Source organism: Antennarius striatus, chromosome 17 (genome assembly GCF_040054535.1).
Source record: "Antennarius striatus isolate MH-2024 chromosome 17, ASM4005453v1, whole genome shotgun sequence".
Lineage (NCBI taxonomy): Eukaryota > Metazoa > Chordata > Actinopteri > Lophiiformes > Antennariidae > Antennarius > Antennarius striatus.
The window spans coordinates 8,969,447-8,990,101 of NC_090792.1; the positions used below are offsets into that span (position 1 = coordinate 8,969,447).

Sequence of the window (20,655 nt, forward strand, 5' to 3'; positions counted from 1 at the left end):
CAGATAAAAATTAAAATGCTAATGTAAAGGTAAAGCAAGTCAGAATAATCAAATGAAGGGGCACAGCTTTGACTTAAGAAGCTGTGCCCCTTCTAAAGTCAAAGCTGTGCCCCTCCTTAGTGTGACCCGATGACTCGCTGTTCTACAATCCCAGAACAGCGAGTCATCGGGTCGCATGGAGGAGCTAGTATTTCAACAGAATTCTGATTCCCATCCATTATCTTGTAGATGGGATAACTGCAATCGTCTCGTCTACAGCCGCTTATCCGTCTTGTGGGTCATGGGTCTGCTGGAGCCTATCTCAGTTGGCTACGGATGAGAGGCACGGTACACCCCGGATAACACGCCAGGTGCCACACGAAGGACGAACAACCACTCGCCTTTACATTTACAGCAATTTGGAAGGATCAATTCACCTAAACTGCATGTTTTTGGAGGTGAAAAGAAGCTGGAGAACCTGGAGAACCCACAGAACACACGCAGACATGGGAAGAACATCCAAACTCAGCACAGAAGGGAATCAAACCTGGAACCTTCCTGCTGTGAGGCAACGTTGCCCACTGTGCCACTGTACCGTCCAAAATTTTGATTTATCAGTCATAAATGTTGACATCAGTATTATGTAGGATCAATTATTATTGAAAATTATGACCTCATCATAACTAATTTTTCATGAATTGCCTTCCTTTCCTCATGGTAATGAGCTTCCATACTTTTACTCACTTACTTAAAATATGCTTTACTAGAAAACCTTCCCTTTCTATGTCTGGTCAGTCAAGCTCAGTGGAACACACAACAGACATCCTGTCAACACACGCTCTTAACCGGCACATGTAAATAAATAAAGCACAAAAAGCCCTGACTGTAAAACATTTCCCACACAGAACCTTGAGTTCTTATTTATGAGAGCAACAGTGTCAGACAAAAGCTTGTCTGTGTCCAAAGTATATTAAAGAGAAGTGACTGACTTGAACCATCTGTCGACTGGAGTAAGAGAAAGCTATGGATTTTCTGTCTGAGGCACTATTGAAGTTCCTGGTTGTTGTCTTCCATGAGATGAGCTATAATAAATACTGTAAATAGCCAGCCAGATATACATTCTAATGTGGTTAATGCTGGGTTATGATGGGAGTTCATCATGTCACCTGTCACTTAACACACAGCTGTAACTTTAGTTTGCGCACTCACCATTTGAGAAGGTCTTGGCCAGTAGTATCATAATCCTCAGTATGAAGGTCTGTCCATCCACTACTGCACTCAATGCACATGTAAAGCAGCAATAGTCTGTATCACAGTACTCTTGAGAAACAAGGATCTCTCTGACAAACACAAGGCTGGTGCTGCACACTGCTACAAGGATGGATTTCCTTCGCTAATGAGCCAACTGCATATCTTCATACAATTTTTCAAACTCCTGACCTGCAATATGGCTGTGTGAAGTAGATTAGTTTTACTACCAGCACTCGAGTCAGCAGGTTCCTGGTTCTCTCTCAATGATTAACAATTACAACAGCTGAATTCATAATTTACCGACAATAAAACCATGTATGCGGTTGTTGGGATTTTTTTATAAAGTGCAGGGACACATTCCGTTGAGATGAATTAAGTCACTTAGAATATGAGCAATAGCGCTGCATTCAGACAATTTAAAACCAGAACATAGTCACCGAACAAATTTAACAGGCTTTTTGAACATCAGTGTGTACAAAGTAGTTTATTCAGACTTAGTCTTCAAAGGCATTGCAATCAAGATCGAACTCACAGGCAGCACTGTTTGTAAGAACAATACACTAAACAAGGATGGTCTGAGTTTAATAAGGAATGAATGTGAGCAGAAGACAAGTGTTTAGTCTGCACAGAGTGAACACAACATACAATCCAATAACCTTTTAAATTCTATTGTAAAATGTATGTTTATAAAAATTTTGCAGTTACATCTATTCAACCATTTTCTGAATCCATCTAAACTAAAATATTGTTTTTAGTTCAAAGGATTTTTAAAATCTTTACCTCTTTGTTTTGTTTTGGGGGTTTTTTTTTACCAGAAAGTGAATCTACAGAACAAAATATATTTACACCTGGATGAGGGAAAACAATGTGTAACAGTACAGAATTATACAAGCATTTGTCAACTCAGATAAATATTAATAAAGTTTTCTTAGATGCATCAGTTTGAAGCACTGTCTCCACCCGTCTGACCCCGGGGCTCCTGAGCCATCTTTTTAAAGTAGAGCTCAGCACGCAGTTCTTCAAGGCAGAACTCAGTGGCGACACCCAGCAGCAGCTCTTGACAGTACATGCTCTCCTTCTGGCCTCCTGATTCTGCTTCCTTCTGTTGCTGATGGTGCTCCTGCAATCTCTTCAAAGGGGTTTCCTCCTTCTGAGGTCTACGTGATGATAAAACCGTGTTCACTGCCGGGATGATCTTTACCGGAGTCCTACAGAACGGAACGCAACAAAATAATGCATTTCACAAAAATTATATTAACTGCAAACACATATACCAGGCATCACCAAATGGCTGACCGGATCTGGACCGAGTGATGGTTTTGTCCGGACCCGTGACCACTCCGTGATGAATTCACGAGAGTGGATGTTCTTGGAGCATTTTTTCTGATGGTCGCGGCTGTAGACTGCGGCCGCTGCTATTCGAGTTAACACGGTAATAGCTCCACACAGTTCTGCCAATCAGATAGCCTGCGCTGTCAGTGGCAGCGAGCTGTCTCACCTCCAGGTGCACTACCACTGTGAGTTTACCTTTACAGCAGAGCACTGACGAAGAGAGACAGTGAGGACAGCGTCAGGAAAACCGCTGGTTAACAATGAGTGAACTGAGAAATTTATGACTATTGTGCCTCATGTGGCATTTATTAAAAATGATAATGTGAAGTGCCACTACGAAACAAAGTACAGAGCTTTTTACACAAGTTATCCCCTGAAGTCTCAGCTGAGGGCCCAGTATGAGATCTACCCTACCCATTACGCATATGTTTACAATCCAGTAACGTGCAAACAAATGTTCACTAAAAGGTATCAAGAATTTTGGGTCAACATAAAAAAACCTTTTATTGATGGGATAGTTGTGAAGAGGTGCTTATATGCAGTTGTTGAGACATTATTTTAGGGAAACCAGAAAGATGAGATGTGTGAAAAACTCAAAACAAATCCCGATGTCAGCTTCAACAGCAACCAGAAAATCAGAAGTATTAATGGCTAATGTCCTGGCACAGCTTGATGCAGCTATTCAGAGTTCACCATATATATCTTTGGCCATTTATGAGTCTACAGATGTTACTGATAATGCCTACCTTTTGGTGTGTGTCAGGTTCCTTCACAAATATTTGTGAAGGAGGTGACACAGACATTCAGGTGGGTACATGCAGGATCTCTACGCAATTTTGGGGCAACTGACCCTGTGACTTTCTGGCCACAGACTGTGTGTGAGTGTGTTCTCTGGTCTAACCAAAATGACACCGCACACCTTGACAACGTTTGGATCGACCTACAGCTGTGAGTCAGCTTTTTCAACATTAATGAACATTATCAAAAACAAGTAGCGTTCTAGGCTCATCAATGAACACCTACTTGTCTGCTTGAGAATGGCACTGAGTCCATTCCAACCAAGATTTAATTTAGAAGCAGGCCAGTCACATCCCCATTTCTCTCATTAAGAACGGTCTGTTTGCATTTTTTCCTGAAAGAGCCATTTTTTATTTATGGCTTTCTGAATATATGAATGTTTTTTTAGTTGAAGTGTAGGTCTTCCGTTCTTTAAACTGGGACGTCTTTAATCTATGAGAAAACAGGGTTAATTGACTCGCTTTGCAATATTTTTTTTTTAAATTCTGAGGTCTGTGTTTTTCAATCTCACATAAAGGCTTTAAATTCATTTGCCTGGATCTACTTTTATTTATGGTAAAAGAACTAGCTGTGCAGTCAAACATATCCTGCATTGAAAATTAACAATAAATATTGTTGAAACCAAGAAAATGTGAACATAGGGGCCGGCAATAAGACCCAAACTGGACTTGGGTTTGGACCTTTTACTAAGAGGAAATTTTAATAACTGGACCTCTGTGAGTTTTTATCGAATACCCCTGACATATACATTATATTTGATATATGATTAACCTATTAAACATGTCTGCTACTAAAATCCAAAAGAAATTAATTAAACCAGATGTAAAATTAAATATTTTAGTTACTCACACTGTTGGAGGCTCGTTTGATTCCTCAACAAATGGTTGAAAGGTGGGTTTGGATGGTGGTGGGGCCATAACTGTACGTCCAAGTCTGGTCCTCTGGGGCATCTATACCACATTCAAGAGATCACTGGGTTAAATTTCACTACCACTTTTAAATAAACTAACATGAATAATGCTTCTCATACCTTGACATCACACCATTTTTCAATCTTCCTCTCATTCTCTTTTGGCCTGGCGGTGGGAGGAGCTGCCCATGATTCCAATTTAGGCTCTGAACCATCAGTACTGTGATTCTTGCTCTCATCAAAGACCACAAACTGTCCATTTGAAGTAGTATTGCCAAATGCTGGGATATCATTGGACTCCCGGCTTCCAAAAGGCTCTACTCACAGAACATCAAGACTTAACGACTTTTTAAAAGGTTGCGAAAATTTTATTTGCAGACTTTTACACTCACTTCTGATTGCAGACCCAGTTCTGACGATGGGGACAATGGGCTTTTTTTTCCCTCTGCATTTGAGCTCAGCTAGAGAAAGTCTCTCTAGTTGGTTGGGCTCATCATCATCATTATTGTGCTCCTTCGTATTCACAATTGCCTGTCGGGACACACGTGCCTGCATAGCCCTACAAATTACAATACACAGAAAAAGAAATCCTGATTGTACCAATATCATGAAGCTACAAACAACATTTCAAATTTGACTGGAATAAACCATACTTGTGAAACTGTAGGAGCTTATCGGATGGCTCAGCATGCCTCCTGAAGCCGTCCTGGTACACCTGGTCTGCTTTGCGACTGTTGCCGTGATTCTCATATTCCTCCGACCAAGCAATGTAGAAAGATGTCTGTATCAATCCGATTCCCTGTGCTTCCATATACTGGTAAATTTCCAAAGGCTCTGGGCAGTTTTTTGCCTAATCACACACACAATTTCAAAGGTTATGTCATGTCATCATAGCAGCAATAAAAACAGAAGTTAAAATATTACACGTACAAACTTGATCCAGAAGTCAACATAGCGAGGGTCATTGTGATATTTCTTTTCTTGAGTAAATTTAGTAACAACTTGTTCCAACAATCTGGCGAGGTTACTCTCCTTTCCTCCTTGAGGGAAAGTTTGCTCTGTCCACTTAATATACCTGTAAAAGACTCACCCATGTCAGGATTCCAAACAAAACCTGCAAGAATTCAGAACATTACATGAATATAAGTAAGTGTTGACATGTTGTATTTGGCTTACCGATCCCAAACATCAAGTGGATCATCTCCGTCATACATCCGCAACTCGGATTCAAAAACCCTGGAGACACAGAAAGCCAGAAAAGTTCAATTATTAGGTGAAACTGCTAGAAAAGGATATTAAGGTTGGAGAAAACCCACTCTAGACAACCCAGGTGTATTGTTTTAAAGGTAATGCATACTGTCTCTGCTGGTTGATGGCTGTGTTGTCTCCATCCTGCTGTTGAAGTGCCTGATGTAAGGCTGATATGTCTCTTCCCCTTCGCAAAGGCTGGATGTTTTCTTTGCTTAGCTCCCATTCTACATCTCCTCCTTCAGCCATTATGGAAATCAAAACTTCTACCAAAAGTAATTGAAAACACACACAAACACAGGAATTTAGCCACCACTGTCCATAACTTCTCAGGATTCGTGCATCTTGTTTGAACTGTATTTTGCATTTTTGCACTGCTCCTCTTGTCTTGTATGTATTGTTTTACGAGTCTTACTTTATTTAAATATACAGTACCTCTTTCTTTTAATTCACCTCAACTCTCCTAAATTATCCTGTTCTACTGAAATACAGATGGAAAATTTTTTAGACTTTTTCGTCTAATAAATATATTATAAATATGGAGTTTACAGTAGTACTATAGTACTTATATTTAGTACACTGGGCTGAACTTGTTGTTTTGGTCTTATTACCAAGCAAAAGTCACAATCATGTGAATCACGTCATACGAGGGAAATATAAGTGACGTCATTTCTGAGTAAGGAGATGGAACTTTAATAACGAAACGGTTGTACCCGTTGTGTTTGTTTAAGGGTGCATTAGGTTTGTTTGCAAACACAAACATGCACCGTCACAGTATACTCGTGATATTTACAGAATGTTTATAAAGTTAGTTGTTGATAAAAGGTCGCACGTATTTCGTGCAGGACATTATTTTTCAGTCACCACGAGTTGAAACGCTTTCCTGATTCCCGAAAGAAGCCATTTTTTTGACAACCGCATCATTTTACATCTGTTGTTGACCGCAGAGCTAACACTAGCTAGCTAACATGAGCTATGGCTCAGTAGTTTAGTCCTTGATGCAAGTTGGTGGAATTTACCTGTTTTACAGGGAAATAGAAAAATATCTGTTTTTCCTACCACTTTCAAGCCTCCTTTCAGTTTATTTCCTCCGGATAATTTCCGTTGCAGGGTTGTAAGAATGGTGGTCAGCGATCACTTCTGAGATTTGAACAAGGCCCGCGAGAGCATTTAGACAAAGCTGATTGGAGGAAATCACAAGACAGGAAAATCGTCACATTACGACTTCCGGTGAATTTCCTGTTTAGATAGTAGCAACATTGAGACGTAAAGAATTGGTTGCTAGCTCCGAAATGTTCTCCGTTGTTCTTTTTCATATTTAACCAGTAGAGTAAAATCAACCCATCAAATTGCCTGAGTGACACGTACGTAGTGACATGGACAACCGTTGTTATAGTTGTGCATCAAAGTTCAGTCTCTTCAAGAAGGAGGTAAGACCTTAATGGCTAAAATCAATCACACAGTTCGCGTTAAAACAGGTACCGTCATGATGGAAGTCTACGACAAAGACGCGATGTATACTTTGCTTTATTTCCATAGCTGAGTTGTAAGAACTGCGGCCACTCCTTGTGTTCCAGTTGTTTGACTTTCAGCGCTGTGGTGCCTCGCTGTGGCAATACCCAGCAGAAAGTCTGCAAACGATGCCACGGTACTCTAACAAGGTAATAGTCCGTTCATGCAGTTAAATACAATGACATCATTCATTGTGATTGTTAGAAAGCTCAAATATTTTTAAAATTAATTTTCAGTGGTGACTCCACAAACGGTTCTGGAAAATGGTCCCCCCCTGAAAACTATAAGAAGTCAGTATATGACGGATTTGAATGCATAACACAGAGTAGTTTGACAATATCTAAAGCTCATGTTTCTTCTCCAGGCGGGTTGCAGCGTTTGAGGCCAGACAGTCGGGCCAGTCAGCAAAGCCACTTCCACATGCAAGCAAAAGAAACGGCAAATCAAATCACATACCAACCAAAGGACTGAGTAAAGAAGATCAGGCTCTTGCTGAACGACTTCAAAAGCTAAAGGAGGACACAGAACAAAGTAATAAAATGGGATTTGTAACCGTTTCCTTTTTGGTGTGCTCTGGCAAATACAGTTATGATGCAATGCATTATTTCTTGACAGAAGCCATTGTAAGCTTGTTACCATTTCTTCAGAGCCCATCCTATCTGACAAAGAGCTTGAGTCACGCCTTGCTGCCCTGAGAGGTCCCAGCCAGCCAGTGCCCTCTTTAGGGGAGATGGAGGACCGCCTGGCAGCGCTACAGGGTCGGCCTCCACCATCTCAGGCTCCTCCAGCTGTGAGCATCTTTTACTACTTTTTGTGTGGATCCTGGGCATTATAGTATGTCTCATCATTTGTCTCATCTATCTAGAGGAGTGGTTCTTAACCTTGTTGGAGGTACCGAATCCTGCCGGTTTCAGATGCTCACTCACCAAACCCTTCTTTAATAAAAAAAAATAGTAAATTTTTTTTTTTTTTAATTTAAGGCATAAGTATATGTTTTACTGGTGTATTTAATGAATTGCGCATTAAAGTCACCTTTTTCAAAGAACACAACCAAGACAGTGCATGACCTCACATGAAATGACCTACCAAATCAGTGTGACTTCTGCTGTTGTTATTGAGAGACCAGTTCAGATATGAGTGGCTTCACCTTGGCAAGTGCTACTCTTATGTCATTTTCACAGCAGTCTGTTTCTGTTGTTTTCCATGCAGCTTGAGGAAGTGTTACTTTGTTTTTGCCAGTGTGAGACTATTATTGCTCAATTTGACATTGCTGACTCCCATCACGTTCTGTTACAGTACATGTAAATCCATGTTAATAATAATTATAAGAATGGATTAGATTTATATAGCGCTTTTCTGGACACTCAAAGATGCTTTACATTGGATCCATTATTCATTCACTCCTCATTCATACTTGGTGATGGTAGACTACCTGTGTAGCCACAGCTGCCCTGAGACAGATTGACGGAGGCGTGGCTGCCAATCTGCGCCTACGGCCACCGGAACAATCACACACATTCACACACCAGTGAGTGAGGTAAGGAGGGTAAATTGTCTTGCCCAAGGACACAACGACAAATGACTCGGCGGGAGCGGGAATCGAACCGTCGAACTTGAATCATTGATCCGCGATACCACTGAGCCATGGCTGCCCGTTGTACATATTTGTCCGACCACTTTCTTTTTTTACTCAACTTAGTTACTATTTATTAAATTAAGAAAGCAATCAGATGACGTACCATCATGACAGGCATAAATCGACTACTGAGTGCTCAAAATCCCATGTAGCACAGGTAGGCTAATCGACGTAGCGTGATCACCTACAGCCAGTGATGAATAAGGGGGGCGTGTCATCATGAATTGACATGATGTGTCAAACGTACAGAGTGATTCGTGTACCTTCTGCAAAAACACCTGACACATCGTGTCGGGTGTTTTGTCTTGACCTCCATCTCCACCGAACCCCTGAGAGTGACTCACTGAACCCCTAGGGTTCGATCGAACCCAGGTTAAGAACCACTGATCTAGATTGTCTGCATATTAGATAGATGACTACAAATTCTTACCAGAAAATTCTTGTGTGCTCATCTGTGCAGGTGCACCAGTCTCCAGATACTAGGTCTCAGACTGAACAGGCCAATGATCTAATTACCCAGATGACAGAAGAAGTAGCCATTGACCATGAGCAAGTAAATCCTGAATGCAGTAAGATGTTTTTCATCCCATTGATTTCTTTTACATTCAATTAATGATGTGTTAAAAGTCTTATGTTATAATGATATGTTATGACCCTGAAGGTGTAGAAGGCCGTATGAACGATCTCAACAAAGGGGAAGGGTGGGCATTGGATGAGAATTTGGAGGAGAACCAGGTTGCTGTCAAACAGCTGGAGGCTGAGAAGGCTCGTCTGTTGGAGGAGGCTATGGAAGAGTTGAGGAAGGATCAGCATTCACAGAATCAGGTCCTCCACATGGCCAAGAGGCTAGCACAGCTAAAGGGGCAAGACCCAGACAAAGGTACATCACAAACAAATATCTGCCTGCATATCAAAAGTCTTCTTGTCCTTCGTTGCTCTCACATTAAATATAATACAACTGTACGTATAGTCTCCATGATGGAAGTGTGAATGTCTCAAAGAAACTTGTCATTCTGAGATTCTTGTCACTTGTAGTTACAATGGCGGACTTTCAGCATGACAGTGATGAGGAGACTGAGGAAGAAGCTGTGATGAGAGTGTTAAAACAGGTCTGGGTTTAATGCTAAATAAAGTTCATGTTGATTTAGACTGCAGTACATGTTTGATTATAAAGTCATTATTACTGAGTGCAGATCATGTTATGAACTCACCCCAACCAGCGTTGACAGCCACAAGAGTGTACTATCTTGCCCTGATAATCATTTTTGATTTTAATCGGAGTGTATGACAAACTCTTTTTGTGTTTTCTGTTTCAGGTTTCTGAAGAGGCTGCCCTGGATGAAGCCAGTGGCTACAACATACCCTTAGAACAGAGTGGACCTAAGAATACAGAAAAGAAAAAGTCCAAAAAATTAGTACGTAAAAAAAGTGATTTTTTCTTTCTTTCAAAAATTTATTTGAATAGAGTAACATTTATACCTTTGTTCTTGTGATGTATTTTAAGGCTCCAGCAATCAAAACTAAGATCTCACCAGCTGCTGTTGCACACCAGTCATCAGACAGTGATGAAGATGAGCTTCCATGGTGCTGCATCTGTAACCAAGACGCCACCCTTCGCTGTCACACCTGTGATGGAGACCTTTACTGCAACCGCTGCTTCAGGTAGGATAACATCCACTCATCATTAGTGTAACAATATCCATGGTCTTTTACTCTTGGTAGAGCTTGCAAAGAAATTTTCAGTCTAAGCCCAAGAAAGATGGCTGTGATTTGGAATGCATACTGCGACCTAGATCAGATACGGGCAGGCTGCTGCCATACTGTTAAGCAGCATGAAGATAAATTATTTAGTGTGATGAATTATCAATCCGCTCTCCATTTTTTCCCCAGGGAAGGCCATGACAAATATGACAGAATGGAGCATCGCACCACTAAGTACAGTGCACCAAAGAAGAAGAGGAAGAAGTGATAGTGAGACTGTGCTGCAGGTGTCAGTCAGTCATCACTGTTAGACTTGCGTTCTAGATTTAAGTGACATAATATTGTTAATAAACAGCTGCAAAAGATTTAAACACTACGTGTTTTCCAAAGCAAACAAGAGTTCATCATTTAAACAGAAACTTAACAGGGAGAGTAGTGTCTGCTTGCTGTAATTGTAAACAAATGATTTTAACAAATGAAAAAAAAAAAAGGTTCCCGTTATTGCAAAGGTTAAAAGTGTAAATGAGCGTTGTTGTAAATAGAAATGATAAAAATAACAGCAAAATGTGAAAAACAGAGGATATTTTTTTGTAATGCATAAAAAAGACTGCTAGACAGTGTTGGTATTTTGGCTTATCTGTTGACAAAAAGGATTCAAATATCAAACTCAATAAGAACTCTGAAGTCTTTTACCTCTTCTCCCTTGTCCTACTTCCAACAGGAAACAAAGGCTCATCTTAAATGCACTTTGGACTTGTCACAATGTAATTATTCATCTAATTTAATTCTTTTAGTGTTGACAACACAAACAAAATACAAAGACAGATGACACACAATCCCAGACTACTGTCAGCTCTGGACTGAAGAAGTGCAGAGGATTCAGTATAAAAGGATTACTGTTGGCTTTGTTTTCTCTTGCCGAGCCCAGCAGTCACTCTTATAATCTAACTGTTGTCTGGTTGTAAGTTATGTCCTTTTTATTCTTGTGAGTAATTCCATTATAAAGGATGCAAAAGTGTTTGGCACCATGTCAACTCCATAGGATGAATTTGTTTGGTGTTATTTTTAACAGCAACTTAAGAGAAGCTGAACATTTTATTTATTACTTCACAAAAACATCACTGGCTTGTAGGCCTTCTAAACTGTGGACTGGTTCTGTGTCAGATAGGAGTGGAAATGTGGATGAACCTGACAAATTACTATAATGGAGCCCTCAGTCAAAAGACCCTGTGTGTGCAACAGAGAGAAGGCCAGAGTGCAGTGTCAGTGTGCATTACTGTCAAACTAAATGAGGAGAAACTGTAATTCCCCTTTTCCTCTGGGGACTCAATCAGGGTTTGCATTGGAGGCTGTTACTGTGTTTGCCTTTTCTGCCCATGTTAGGCTCGCACCACAGACAGGAAATGGAAGAAGATAATGGCTGCATACCTAATGGATCTTCCTGCCACTTTGTTTACTCCTAGACCTGACATGTCAACATCTCCTTTGTTTCCATCACTCCGTTGAAAAATTTACCCAAGAAATCAGAGGCTTGTCTTCTGGGAACAATGTGCTGACGGCCTTGCTACTGTAAATCTCTGTTGAGTACAACATTATCTTTCTTTGAAAACAAATACTGGTTTTAGAGTGGTAATGAAAGGTAATACAAGATAGTTTAATTGGTGCTTTGATTTAATGGGTTTAATGGAAACGTCAATATACAGTACGTACTGTATGTGTAGAATTCATAATACTTGATGCCATACTGCAGATTTGTTCATTTGTTGATGAGCACATGTAATGCTTTTTATAATTCAACAGCCTTGTCTTGAAAATGTTTGATTTTATTTCATCATACAACACTTATCAGAACAAAAATATTTATGTACATAAATAGGCAACCAAAAAGGTACTGTCTTACACAAAAATGTCTGTATGGGTACTAGTCAATAGATCTTTTACATGTGCATTGTTGGTGTGTTTATGCAAAACAAAATGTTACAGCAGTCCATAAATTGAAGTGAAATTAAAAAAAAAATCCATTTTAAACCTGACTGTTCTGGACTGATGATCCCAGGAGGAGGCAAAGAGCTGGACCAAAGTCCCTCAGACATGTTACCTCACATACAGGCATCCAGTTAACGCATGGGAAGATAAGACGCTCCGCTTTGTCTCAATTCTTTCTATATGACCTGTGATTATTTCTTCAAGGGACCTGACATTTTACGTAGACCCTTTATCCTGTAGAGCAGCCCATTGATAAATTCCTATGGGGAAGATGGAGAATTATTTTTTCTTTATATGCAGTACCAGTGAACAAGTAATATCTTTCTATGGTTAATCATAAAAAGCTTATACACTTGTGTGAAGTATATACTGTATATTTTTTTCCTCACCTCTTTTGGCTTTCCGCATTCCTGCAACAGCTCCTAACAAAGAATACAAACACAGGAAGGCTCACGAACAACATTGCAACACTGGATTCCACCAAAGGTCAATTGCTTTTAAGCTATTACCCCACAACCCCACAACAGCCATGTTGATGTGTTTTATACCTGCAATCGAGTTCTCTGTCCTTCGTCTGTAAGCTCCAGGAGCTCATCTATGTCAATCTCTAACTCTGGAATTTCCTCCTCCTACAAAAAACAACAGGAAACAAACATCAGGACCCAGGGTTAATTTTTCTCTACTGCCTACATGTTTCTAATTCTGCATTCTCAAAAAGCTCTTTTCAAATGTTGGCTTCTTGTTATCCTTTCATCCTTTCCTTTCCACAGTGGTGGAATTGTTCGCACCATTACACACAGTCAGAGGGAAAGGGAAAAGCGTTAGGAGGGATCCTGGATGTGATGCGAAATGGCAGGGGTTCAGCAGCACAGTAATTAAATTCTTTTATTGTCACACTGTATGTTGTTAGAACACACAACCGCACTGCAGGTTGTACTGTTGCAATATGAACAAAACACTTTTTCTTTAATAACTTCTTTAATAACGCTGTGATTGATGATGTGTTGTAAATATAACCAAAGAATCATCAGATTTCATGGATGGTTTATCCAGTTTAGCATTTAACTCGCCCTTATGGAGAGACTGGTTCCAGTTGAGATATCTTCTTTACCACAATAGATAAACTGTGCTACAAACCCACAGACAACATTCTCACATGTGAACAGGATGTCTTACTAGTTTCATAGAAACCCCTTGCTGGCCTTAATAAAAAGGAGGCTGGCAGCACCAGGTAAGATTAATGTCAACATCATGTAAAGATTGTACAAAAGGGTACAGAGCATCCAGTTATAAAAAGGAAATATTGCAAAGTAATCCGTCCCTTTCACAAGCTCTTATCCACTCCTCCCTATATTTTCAGAGGGAACAAGCAGTGCTCACTACTGGGATCCTGAACAGATATATCCCGAGTCAGCAGGTGCACACTCATATCTGTCAAGTGGGCCTCATTTTGAGGGGGAAATTTTGTGGTTGGGTAGTTTTCATGGCTGGTAAGGATGTGACTTGCACAGCTTTCTGGATGAGGAGAGCGCTAATCAAAAGGGAAGTGCTGAGTGGCGGAATAGATGGGCCCACCTTCAGAGTCCCCCGTGCCCCCTCTAATTGATACTTTCTGCCAGTTTGGGCCCTGCGTGGTTCTGCTGATGTCTGCAGGACATACACAGTGCTGCTTGTGGGTGTTTCTTCACCAGCTCAGCTCTGGGTGGTTATGTTGAGCTTTTTGGGTTGTATTTTGGAAATCAGTGAGTTTGGTCAAGTACTTTAAAATGTCTGGTGTTAAAAGAGAGATGCCAAGTGTCTTTTCATTAATGCTTCATTTAAGACCCATTACATTGAGTTTTGCAAGAAAAAAAGTTATTTTTGGGGTGGGATCTGAGTGGGATAATGTATCTTGGACTAGAGTACACCCCATTAAGTTTTGTTGTTTATTTATTTATTTTAGTTATTCATTTGTTTGTTCATTCCTTCGTGCATTTACTTACCTATTACCTTTACTTTCCATCCATCCGTCCATCCATCCATCCATCCATCCATTCATCCATCTGCTTACTTACTCACTAAATTATGAGATGGGCTGTTCAATATTTTAATTGCTCTTGAAATAATGCATGGATCTTCCTATGGAGAAAATAAGGAATATTTGGGGGGTGCTATCTGTAGTGTAGGTAATTTTGTGTAATTTTTCCATGAGAATTAAATATTATGTCAGAGGAAGAAATCTGTCGCCTAAATGATGGTTACAGGAGTTTGATTTTGGCTGGACAGAATTAAAGGTGACTGTTCGGCCTTATTGGACATACTGTATGTGCCCAACTGGGTGTCACCCCAGTCTGGCAAACTGAGCCTTTCTAAAGTAGCATTAGTGAGTAGTATCACCAGGGATACGCCTGAATTGCAAGACTGCAGAGCCTGACTAAATATTAATCTGTAAACGTGTGCTTTACCATGAAAAACGATGATCAAACACTGAATAGTTGTTTCTTATTATTTCACGCATGGTTTTTCCAGCTTTTGGAGTTACCTTTACTGTCAGTAGAAAATGGATTTTAATGAGACTTCTGGGCAGAAAAGTCTCAGCAGCACTTTTAAGTTATGCGCAGTAGCCTGAGGTTAAAATGAATGTTGGCACTAACTTTGGAATCCATTCTTATTAAAGTAGTTCTGCAGAGGAGTGCAGCTTTACCAGACAATACAGATATAGTCTAAATGGCAGCCGCATTTAATGTTTAGACTTTGAATAAATGTTTAGAATTTATATTTCTGAATTGGGAAAGTTTTTTCAGTATCAGAATATTTATTTCAGGACTTCTATGTTTTAGAAGTCTTAGCTCAGAGAATCATTTCAACTATTTCCTCACTTTAAATATTCTTTATATGTCTGCATGAGTGATGCACTTAGCATTTATCCTTTTGTTCTAGAAATTAAGTTTAATATATAAGGATAATAAATCGTGAATAATAAATAAGGTACCGGTATCCATAACCCACAAAGCCGATAACCTGCTGAAAAATGTATGGATGTGTGGATGGATAATAAATAAGATAATAAATCAGGACAAGCATTTCAAAGTGAGGCAGATTTCTGGACTGTGAGCAAAATGGTTGTGAAATGGAGAGTTAATATTCAAAAACCACAGAAAGTAGCTAGCAATGATTTTCTTGACCTCATGATCTATATGGCAACTCTCAGGTAAAAGCATATGTACTTAACCAAGGCCTGTATAAAAGATAGACTGAACTGAATATAAGGAACATGAGTATCCACCACCAAAACAAAACCTCTATGCAAGGTCCCTCACACAGAATTTTAATTAAATTAATAAAATTAATGATGCGTTGAAGTTCCTCAGAGTTTCAGTCATAGTTACTGTGGTTACCCATTCACCTCCTCCACCTGTACCTTTCTAGTGTAGGAGGTACAAGGCCGAAATCCAAACTAATAGATTATGAGGGAGTTTTCCTGACCCAGCTAGGTGTTACAGCCGATAAGCCTAATGTCATTTTATAAAATATATTTGTATATCTGAACAATATATCTCAAACTAAATCCCTCACTAATTTAGCTAAGCCTAGCATTAAAAAACGCAAATGGGAAAACTTCAAATAAATTAGTAATTAGAGAGAAACAGAGCGAGAACTACCTGCCTATATTATCTGGTCTTTATCCTATGCTAAGCTTACCTGTGCGGTTCATGTGACTGTAAGTATTTGAGTTTATGTTGATAGACCAGAGGATGCAGAAGCTGACCTGTCCATTTTAGATTACATGAATGCTGATTAAAATTATTAAGAATTTTATGTTCCTAGTTTTAATATTTGTTATGTATTGTTGGTAATTATCTGTTTTATTGCTACTTTTTTTTTAAACTAATACATTTCTTTCTGTGAGTTGTGTCACTGCTTCATGGCCAGGATGACCTGGAAAAAGAGATGTGAGTGACTCCTTTTAAGCTTTAAGTTTTTATAGTTCTTTATTACGTCTACATGTTAGATAATGATAGTAACTTGCTATGATTTTAGAAAGTATCACAACAAGACATGAAACAAAGCGTTGTTCCATGACACAACTATGTGTTCGCTGTTATGATGTAAAGGAAACTACAGCAGGATGTCCAGCTGTTTTGATCAGACGCCATGTTTAACTTATCAGACCTTTCCGTTTTCCTGCCAGAGGCACGAGCTAACCACAGCTCAAATATTCATTAACTTCCCTCTGTGAGTCATGACATATAAAGAGTTATTTAAAGTTTAAGAGGGCAAACAGAGTGGAGTTCAAATCTTTTTGTCTGATTACACAAGAGTGAGGCAAATTCCACACAAACGTTTCTCCACTATGTCATGTCGTTAAATCTATTATTATAAAACAGCTTCAACATTTTAACAGTAGTTTTCACACATTCTTAATAAATTCTCCAAAGGTGTGAATTTTGCAATAAAGGCAACAATTCCATACCCCAGCAGCACTTGTATGAATTAGACATGTGGTTAAATAATTCAACAGGTGACACAGGGGACTGATGGTAAATGCTTCCACACGGAAGACTCTGAGAACCAACAGAGTAACCTTCCCCTGAGCACATGCAAAATTCATTACACCGGCCAGAGCATGAGGACCAGAGACTGATGCAAATATCCAGTCCAGCCCAGGTACACAGTGAAGCCTTCATTTTCATATGGCAAGGACGCACACTAGACATTCTGTTTACCTCGGTTCATGACATCAGGCACTCCCATGATTGAATTAAAGACATCAGGTATCAATCATTCTAAAGTATAATCACTCTGCCTGGAAACATGCACACTACCTGTGCACATTTGTCCTTATGTTACATGGGAGTAAAATGAGAATATTAAAGTTTATTTTTTATTTTGAGGGAAACAAATTTATATTTCTAGGACAGGATCAGAAGAGAACACCTAGAAAGTTTTGTGCTCCTTTCCATTGCAAAGAGAGATTCATTCCACTCTGAAATTAACATATATGTAAATTTCCAAGCATGTAAAACTTACGACAGGCAAGAAGGCTTGTGGTTTGAATGGAAGCAAAGAACAAACTGTGATCCGGAACATGTCACTACAGTATTGGTGGTCTTCATCTCTTACTGTCAGTCTATGGCTACATCTTCTTTAAATTCTTTCCAGTGAGATGCTCACGTTTTGCTGCGTCATTATAAACACTGCAGATGCCAGATGCATCTACAGCCCAGAAACTCAGTGAAATTCAAGAATTAAATGGTTATGTTTGTCTTGGCCTGCTCTGGTACGAAACAGAGCAGGCCTGCTCATCTGATCTGCATCGTCATTAACAAGCCCATCTCCTAAACAGGCACCCCTAATTCCACAGAGCCATGTGGGCGATGAGACATCTGTTGCCATGGTTTCTCCTCAGAGAATGCCAAGCAAATCAATATGGAGTCTCTGGCATAATTGGATTGTATCCCACAGTCCAGGAGTGGCGTCATGAAGGTTGTGTAGTTGTGGTGAGAGAGAGGAGAAAAGCTGGCTGACGTCTCGTCATAATCCCCCATACGTATTAAATATTAATATCCACGCCATGAGACCATCAAATAGGCACAGTAAAGAAATAATTAGCACATGCCTCTTCTTTACTTTAAATTCAATTGGTCACATATATAGTGTATATATAATTCAGTATCTTATATGTAGAGAGTTATTGAGCGATCGTGTCCTCAAAAATGCATCCACAGACATTTAAAAGATGACGGTAAGTCCTTCACCCAGAATGTAGATATGCTGTTAGTTCATATATTTTATTTGTTTATTATTCTCTTCTTCTCTGTGTCTTTATCTCAGAGTTTACAAGAATTTTATTGGTGCTTTGGGTCCATTCTTCAATACTGAGTCACTGATCTTAAAAGTTGGGTAGAAACCAACTCTGAGATCCTAAATTGTTGCCATTCATTTAATGTGTGGTTTTATCAAGGGTGCTACGTATATGCAAAGGCATCAGAATGACTTAATACGGATATCCTATCAGAAAAATAATGGTACGGTTGTGGCAGAGCACCACGTTGCACGGTGAACAGCTGATACTGCAGTCAGGTTGATGACACATGAGGGCATGTGTGCTGAAAACTGCAGCCATTGAGCAACAGCTCGAGCCTCCCACCCGATCCCCTCTCTCTCACATGATGGATAGTCCACCATGGGCACCTTTGAGCAGTGCAATGCCTCCCTGGCTACTCCTCTCACCTCCTCATTGTGTGTCAGTGCAAGGCAGCTTTCCCCTACCTCACAGTCAAACAGCAGGTGCAGCTGCCCGTCAATCCACTCTTCAATATCCAGCCTCCTCTGTAGATCCTTGCGGTTGTATTTAACTGTCAGCTTACCCAGCTTGCGGTGCGCTGGCTCCTCTGTTTTGTCTCCTGCCTGAAACATCACCCTGGACTGGGTGCTGGGCTCTGACGCCATGGCTGCCACAGCCTCAGGAGAGCTGTGGACACACACTAATCTCTATCACACACACACACACAAGCTCTGACACGTTAGTTTTGCAAACCAACTCCCCTACTCTGCTTCTATCTGTGCTCGTCTTGTGGGCTGCCGTTCCCACGCTTGTCTCCTGTTATCTTGCAGAGTGTTCCTGCTCTCTGTGACGCCGGCTCTCCTTCTCTGCCTGTCCTCATCCTTTCTCTCTCTGCAAAGCTCACCGGCTCGCTCTCCGTCCCTCCTTCTCTCGCAACCCCCACCGGCCGCACAATCAGGAGGAGGGTAATGAGATAGGCCTCTGTACTTGTGTGTGCGTGCGTGCGTGCGTGCGTGCATGTGTGTGTGCGTGCGTGCACCTTTTTGGGTGTGTGTTCGCTCTCTTCTTCCATATTATAGTAGGTATGTTGGAGCATAGGTCAGTAACAGTGATAACAACTGGTGGGAGGGTTATAAGACAACCACAGCAATTGCTCTGGCGGGGAAATAGGTCATTATGTTTCACTGATAATATGAAGCTTAAAAATAACAGTAGTTTTTTCTTTTATTTCTAACCAAATAATTTGTCAAAGATTCTGACCAATGTTTCCTATTATTTAGACACTCAAGTGGGAGTATCTAAACTATTTGGCTGCTCACAAAGACTAAAGGGTTAGTTTTATGTACTAGGTACTCTTATCTGCATGTCTACAGGCCCTGTGTGTGTGCGTGCGTGCGTGTGTCTTTACAGGCCTGTATGATATACGTTACGTACGTGTGTGAATATTTAGAGTGGAAAAGTATTTCCTACAATGATCATTAAAGTATTTATTATTATTATTATTATTATTTTTATTATCATCATCATTATGTTCAACAAATACACCAACACTAGCCGGGTCCCCCCTCTTCTCAGGTGAGCCAGGGTTCCTCCAATGCAAGAGCTGCCTCATCCTTTATACCAGACATTATCAGGTGTACGTTTAATAGGCCTTGAAGTCAAATTGGCATCCTCAGTTACGTATCCATAAATAATAGATGAATAGGAGAGCACTGTTTATGGCTCTTTAAAAGTCAAATGTCACATAAAGGTTTTGAGACCATCAGTACTTGCGGAGCTAAATATGAATAGTGGAACACAATCCAAGGTCAAAAATTCATGGTTACTTCTCTGTGTGAGGAATTACAGTCAACACAACAGAGCTCTAGAGTTTCCACAGATCCCATAATGGGGTTCAGTTTTTGTTTTGGCAGGAACCATCAATCAGCCATAGCTGTGCATGTTCACCCACTGATGCACCGTCTGTTACAAACACTGAATTATTGAGTGCCTCCAGTAGCTCACCTTTCCAGACAAACAAATTCATTCATCTTGTTTTATGGTGCTTGGTTCCGCATCACCAGATTGTCAAAACTAAAAAAATGAAGTGAGCCGGAAACCCATGAGGCCTTCTCACCTCAGACCCAACTACACACTCTAGGGTGGGGAAAAGTAAAGAATAAACTTGCTCAAATGTCTCATCTCCACAATGTGATGATATACCAACTCAGCATCAACAAGGCAGTCAGAGACTGCAACATCCTGAGACACCCCTGAATTCAAAATTTTACCATGACCTACTTTCACAGGTCAGAGTCATTTAATAAAAGACCCATGATCCGACATGTAACTGGTGCATTCTATTTGTCATGAGGTTTCAGAGATGTGTACCTAAAAAGGTATAAAAGTGAAAATGTGACCTTGACCTAGTTTTTCAAGGTCAAGGTTGTGATCTAATTTTCATCCCCTTGCCTCCCTGAATATAACGCCTTTTGTTTCGTCTTTCTATCTTATCCAGCTCTTGAGATATGTGCCTGGGCAAAAAAAAAAAGTCAC

At 40.1% G+C, this 20,655-nt stretch overlaps 3 protein-coding genes across 4 annotated transcripts; 1 reads left to right on the forward strand and 2 right to left on the reverse strand.

Moving 5' to 3' along the window:
- Positions 1–1,627: 1,627 nt before the first annotated feature.
- Positions 1,628–7,545, reverse strand: bub1bb (BUB1 mitotic checkpoint serine/threonine kinase Bb). Of its 2 annotated transcripts, XM_068338320.1 has the most exons (10): positions 7,487–7,532; positions 6,578–6,698; positions 5,628–5,784; positions 5,447–5,506; positions 5,201–5,345; positions 4,924–5,120; positions 4,663–4,829; positions 4,391–4,587; positions 4,210–4,310; positions 1,629–2,438 (listed from the first exon to the last, which is right to left on the reverse strand). In XM_068338320.1, exons 3-10 carry the CDS (start codon positions 5,765–5,767, stop codon positions 2,168–2,170), a joined length of 1,278 nt encoding a protein of 425 aa, XP_068194421.1. In that variant the 5' UTR covers positions 5,768–5,784; positions 6,578–6,698; positions 7,487–7,532; the 3' UTR covers positions 1,629–2,167. The 2 variants fall into 2 exon arrangements, with proteins under 2 accessions (XP_068194422.1, XP_068194421.1); XM_068338321.1 differs by lacking the exon at positions 6,578–6,698 and having other exon boundaries at positions 1,628–2,438; positions 7,487–7,545.
- Positions 6,759–11,045, forward strand: zfyve19 (zinc finger, FYVE domain containing 19). The gene is made up of 11 exons (XM_068338318.1): positions 6,759–6,948; positions 7,058–7,179; positions 7,267–7,320; positions 7,395–7,561; positions 7,678–7,820; positions 9,127–9,235; positions 9,328–9,546; positions 9,702–9,775; positions 9,983–10,081; positions 10,171–10,328; positions 10,557–11,045. Exons 1-11 carry the CDS (start codon positions 6,895–6,897, stop codon positions 10,633–10,635), a joined length of 1,278 nt encoding a protein of 425 aa, XP_068194419.1. The 5' UTR covers positions 6,759–6,894; the 3' UTR covers positions 10,636–11,045.
- Positions 11,046–11,242: 197 nt separating this feature from the next.
- ppp1r14d (protein phosphatase 1 regulatory inhibitor subunit 14D) lies at positions 11,243–19,244 on the reverse strand. Its single transcript, XM_068338322.1, has 4 exons — positions 18,606–19,244; positions 12,902–12,982; positions 12,743–12,775; positions 11,243–12,613 (listed from the first exon to the last, which is right to left on the reverse strand). Exons 1-4 carry the CDS (start codon positions 18,783–18,785, stop codon positions 12,545–12,547), a joined length of 363 nt encoding a protein of 120 aa, XP_068194423.1. The 5' UTR covers positions 18,786–19,244; the 3' UTR covers positions 11,243–12,544.
- Between the last annotated feature and the right edge of the window lie 1,411 nt (positions 19,245–20,655).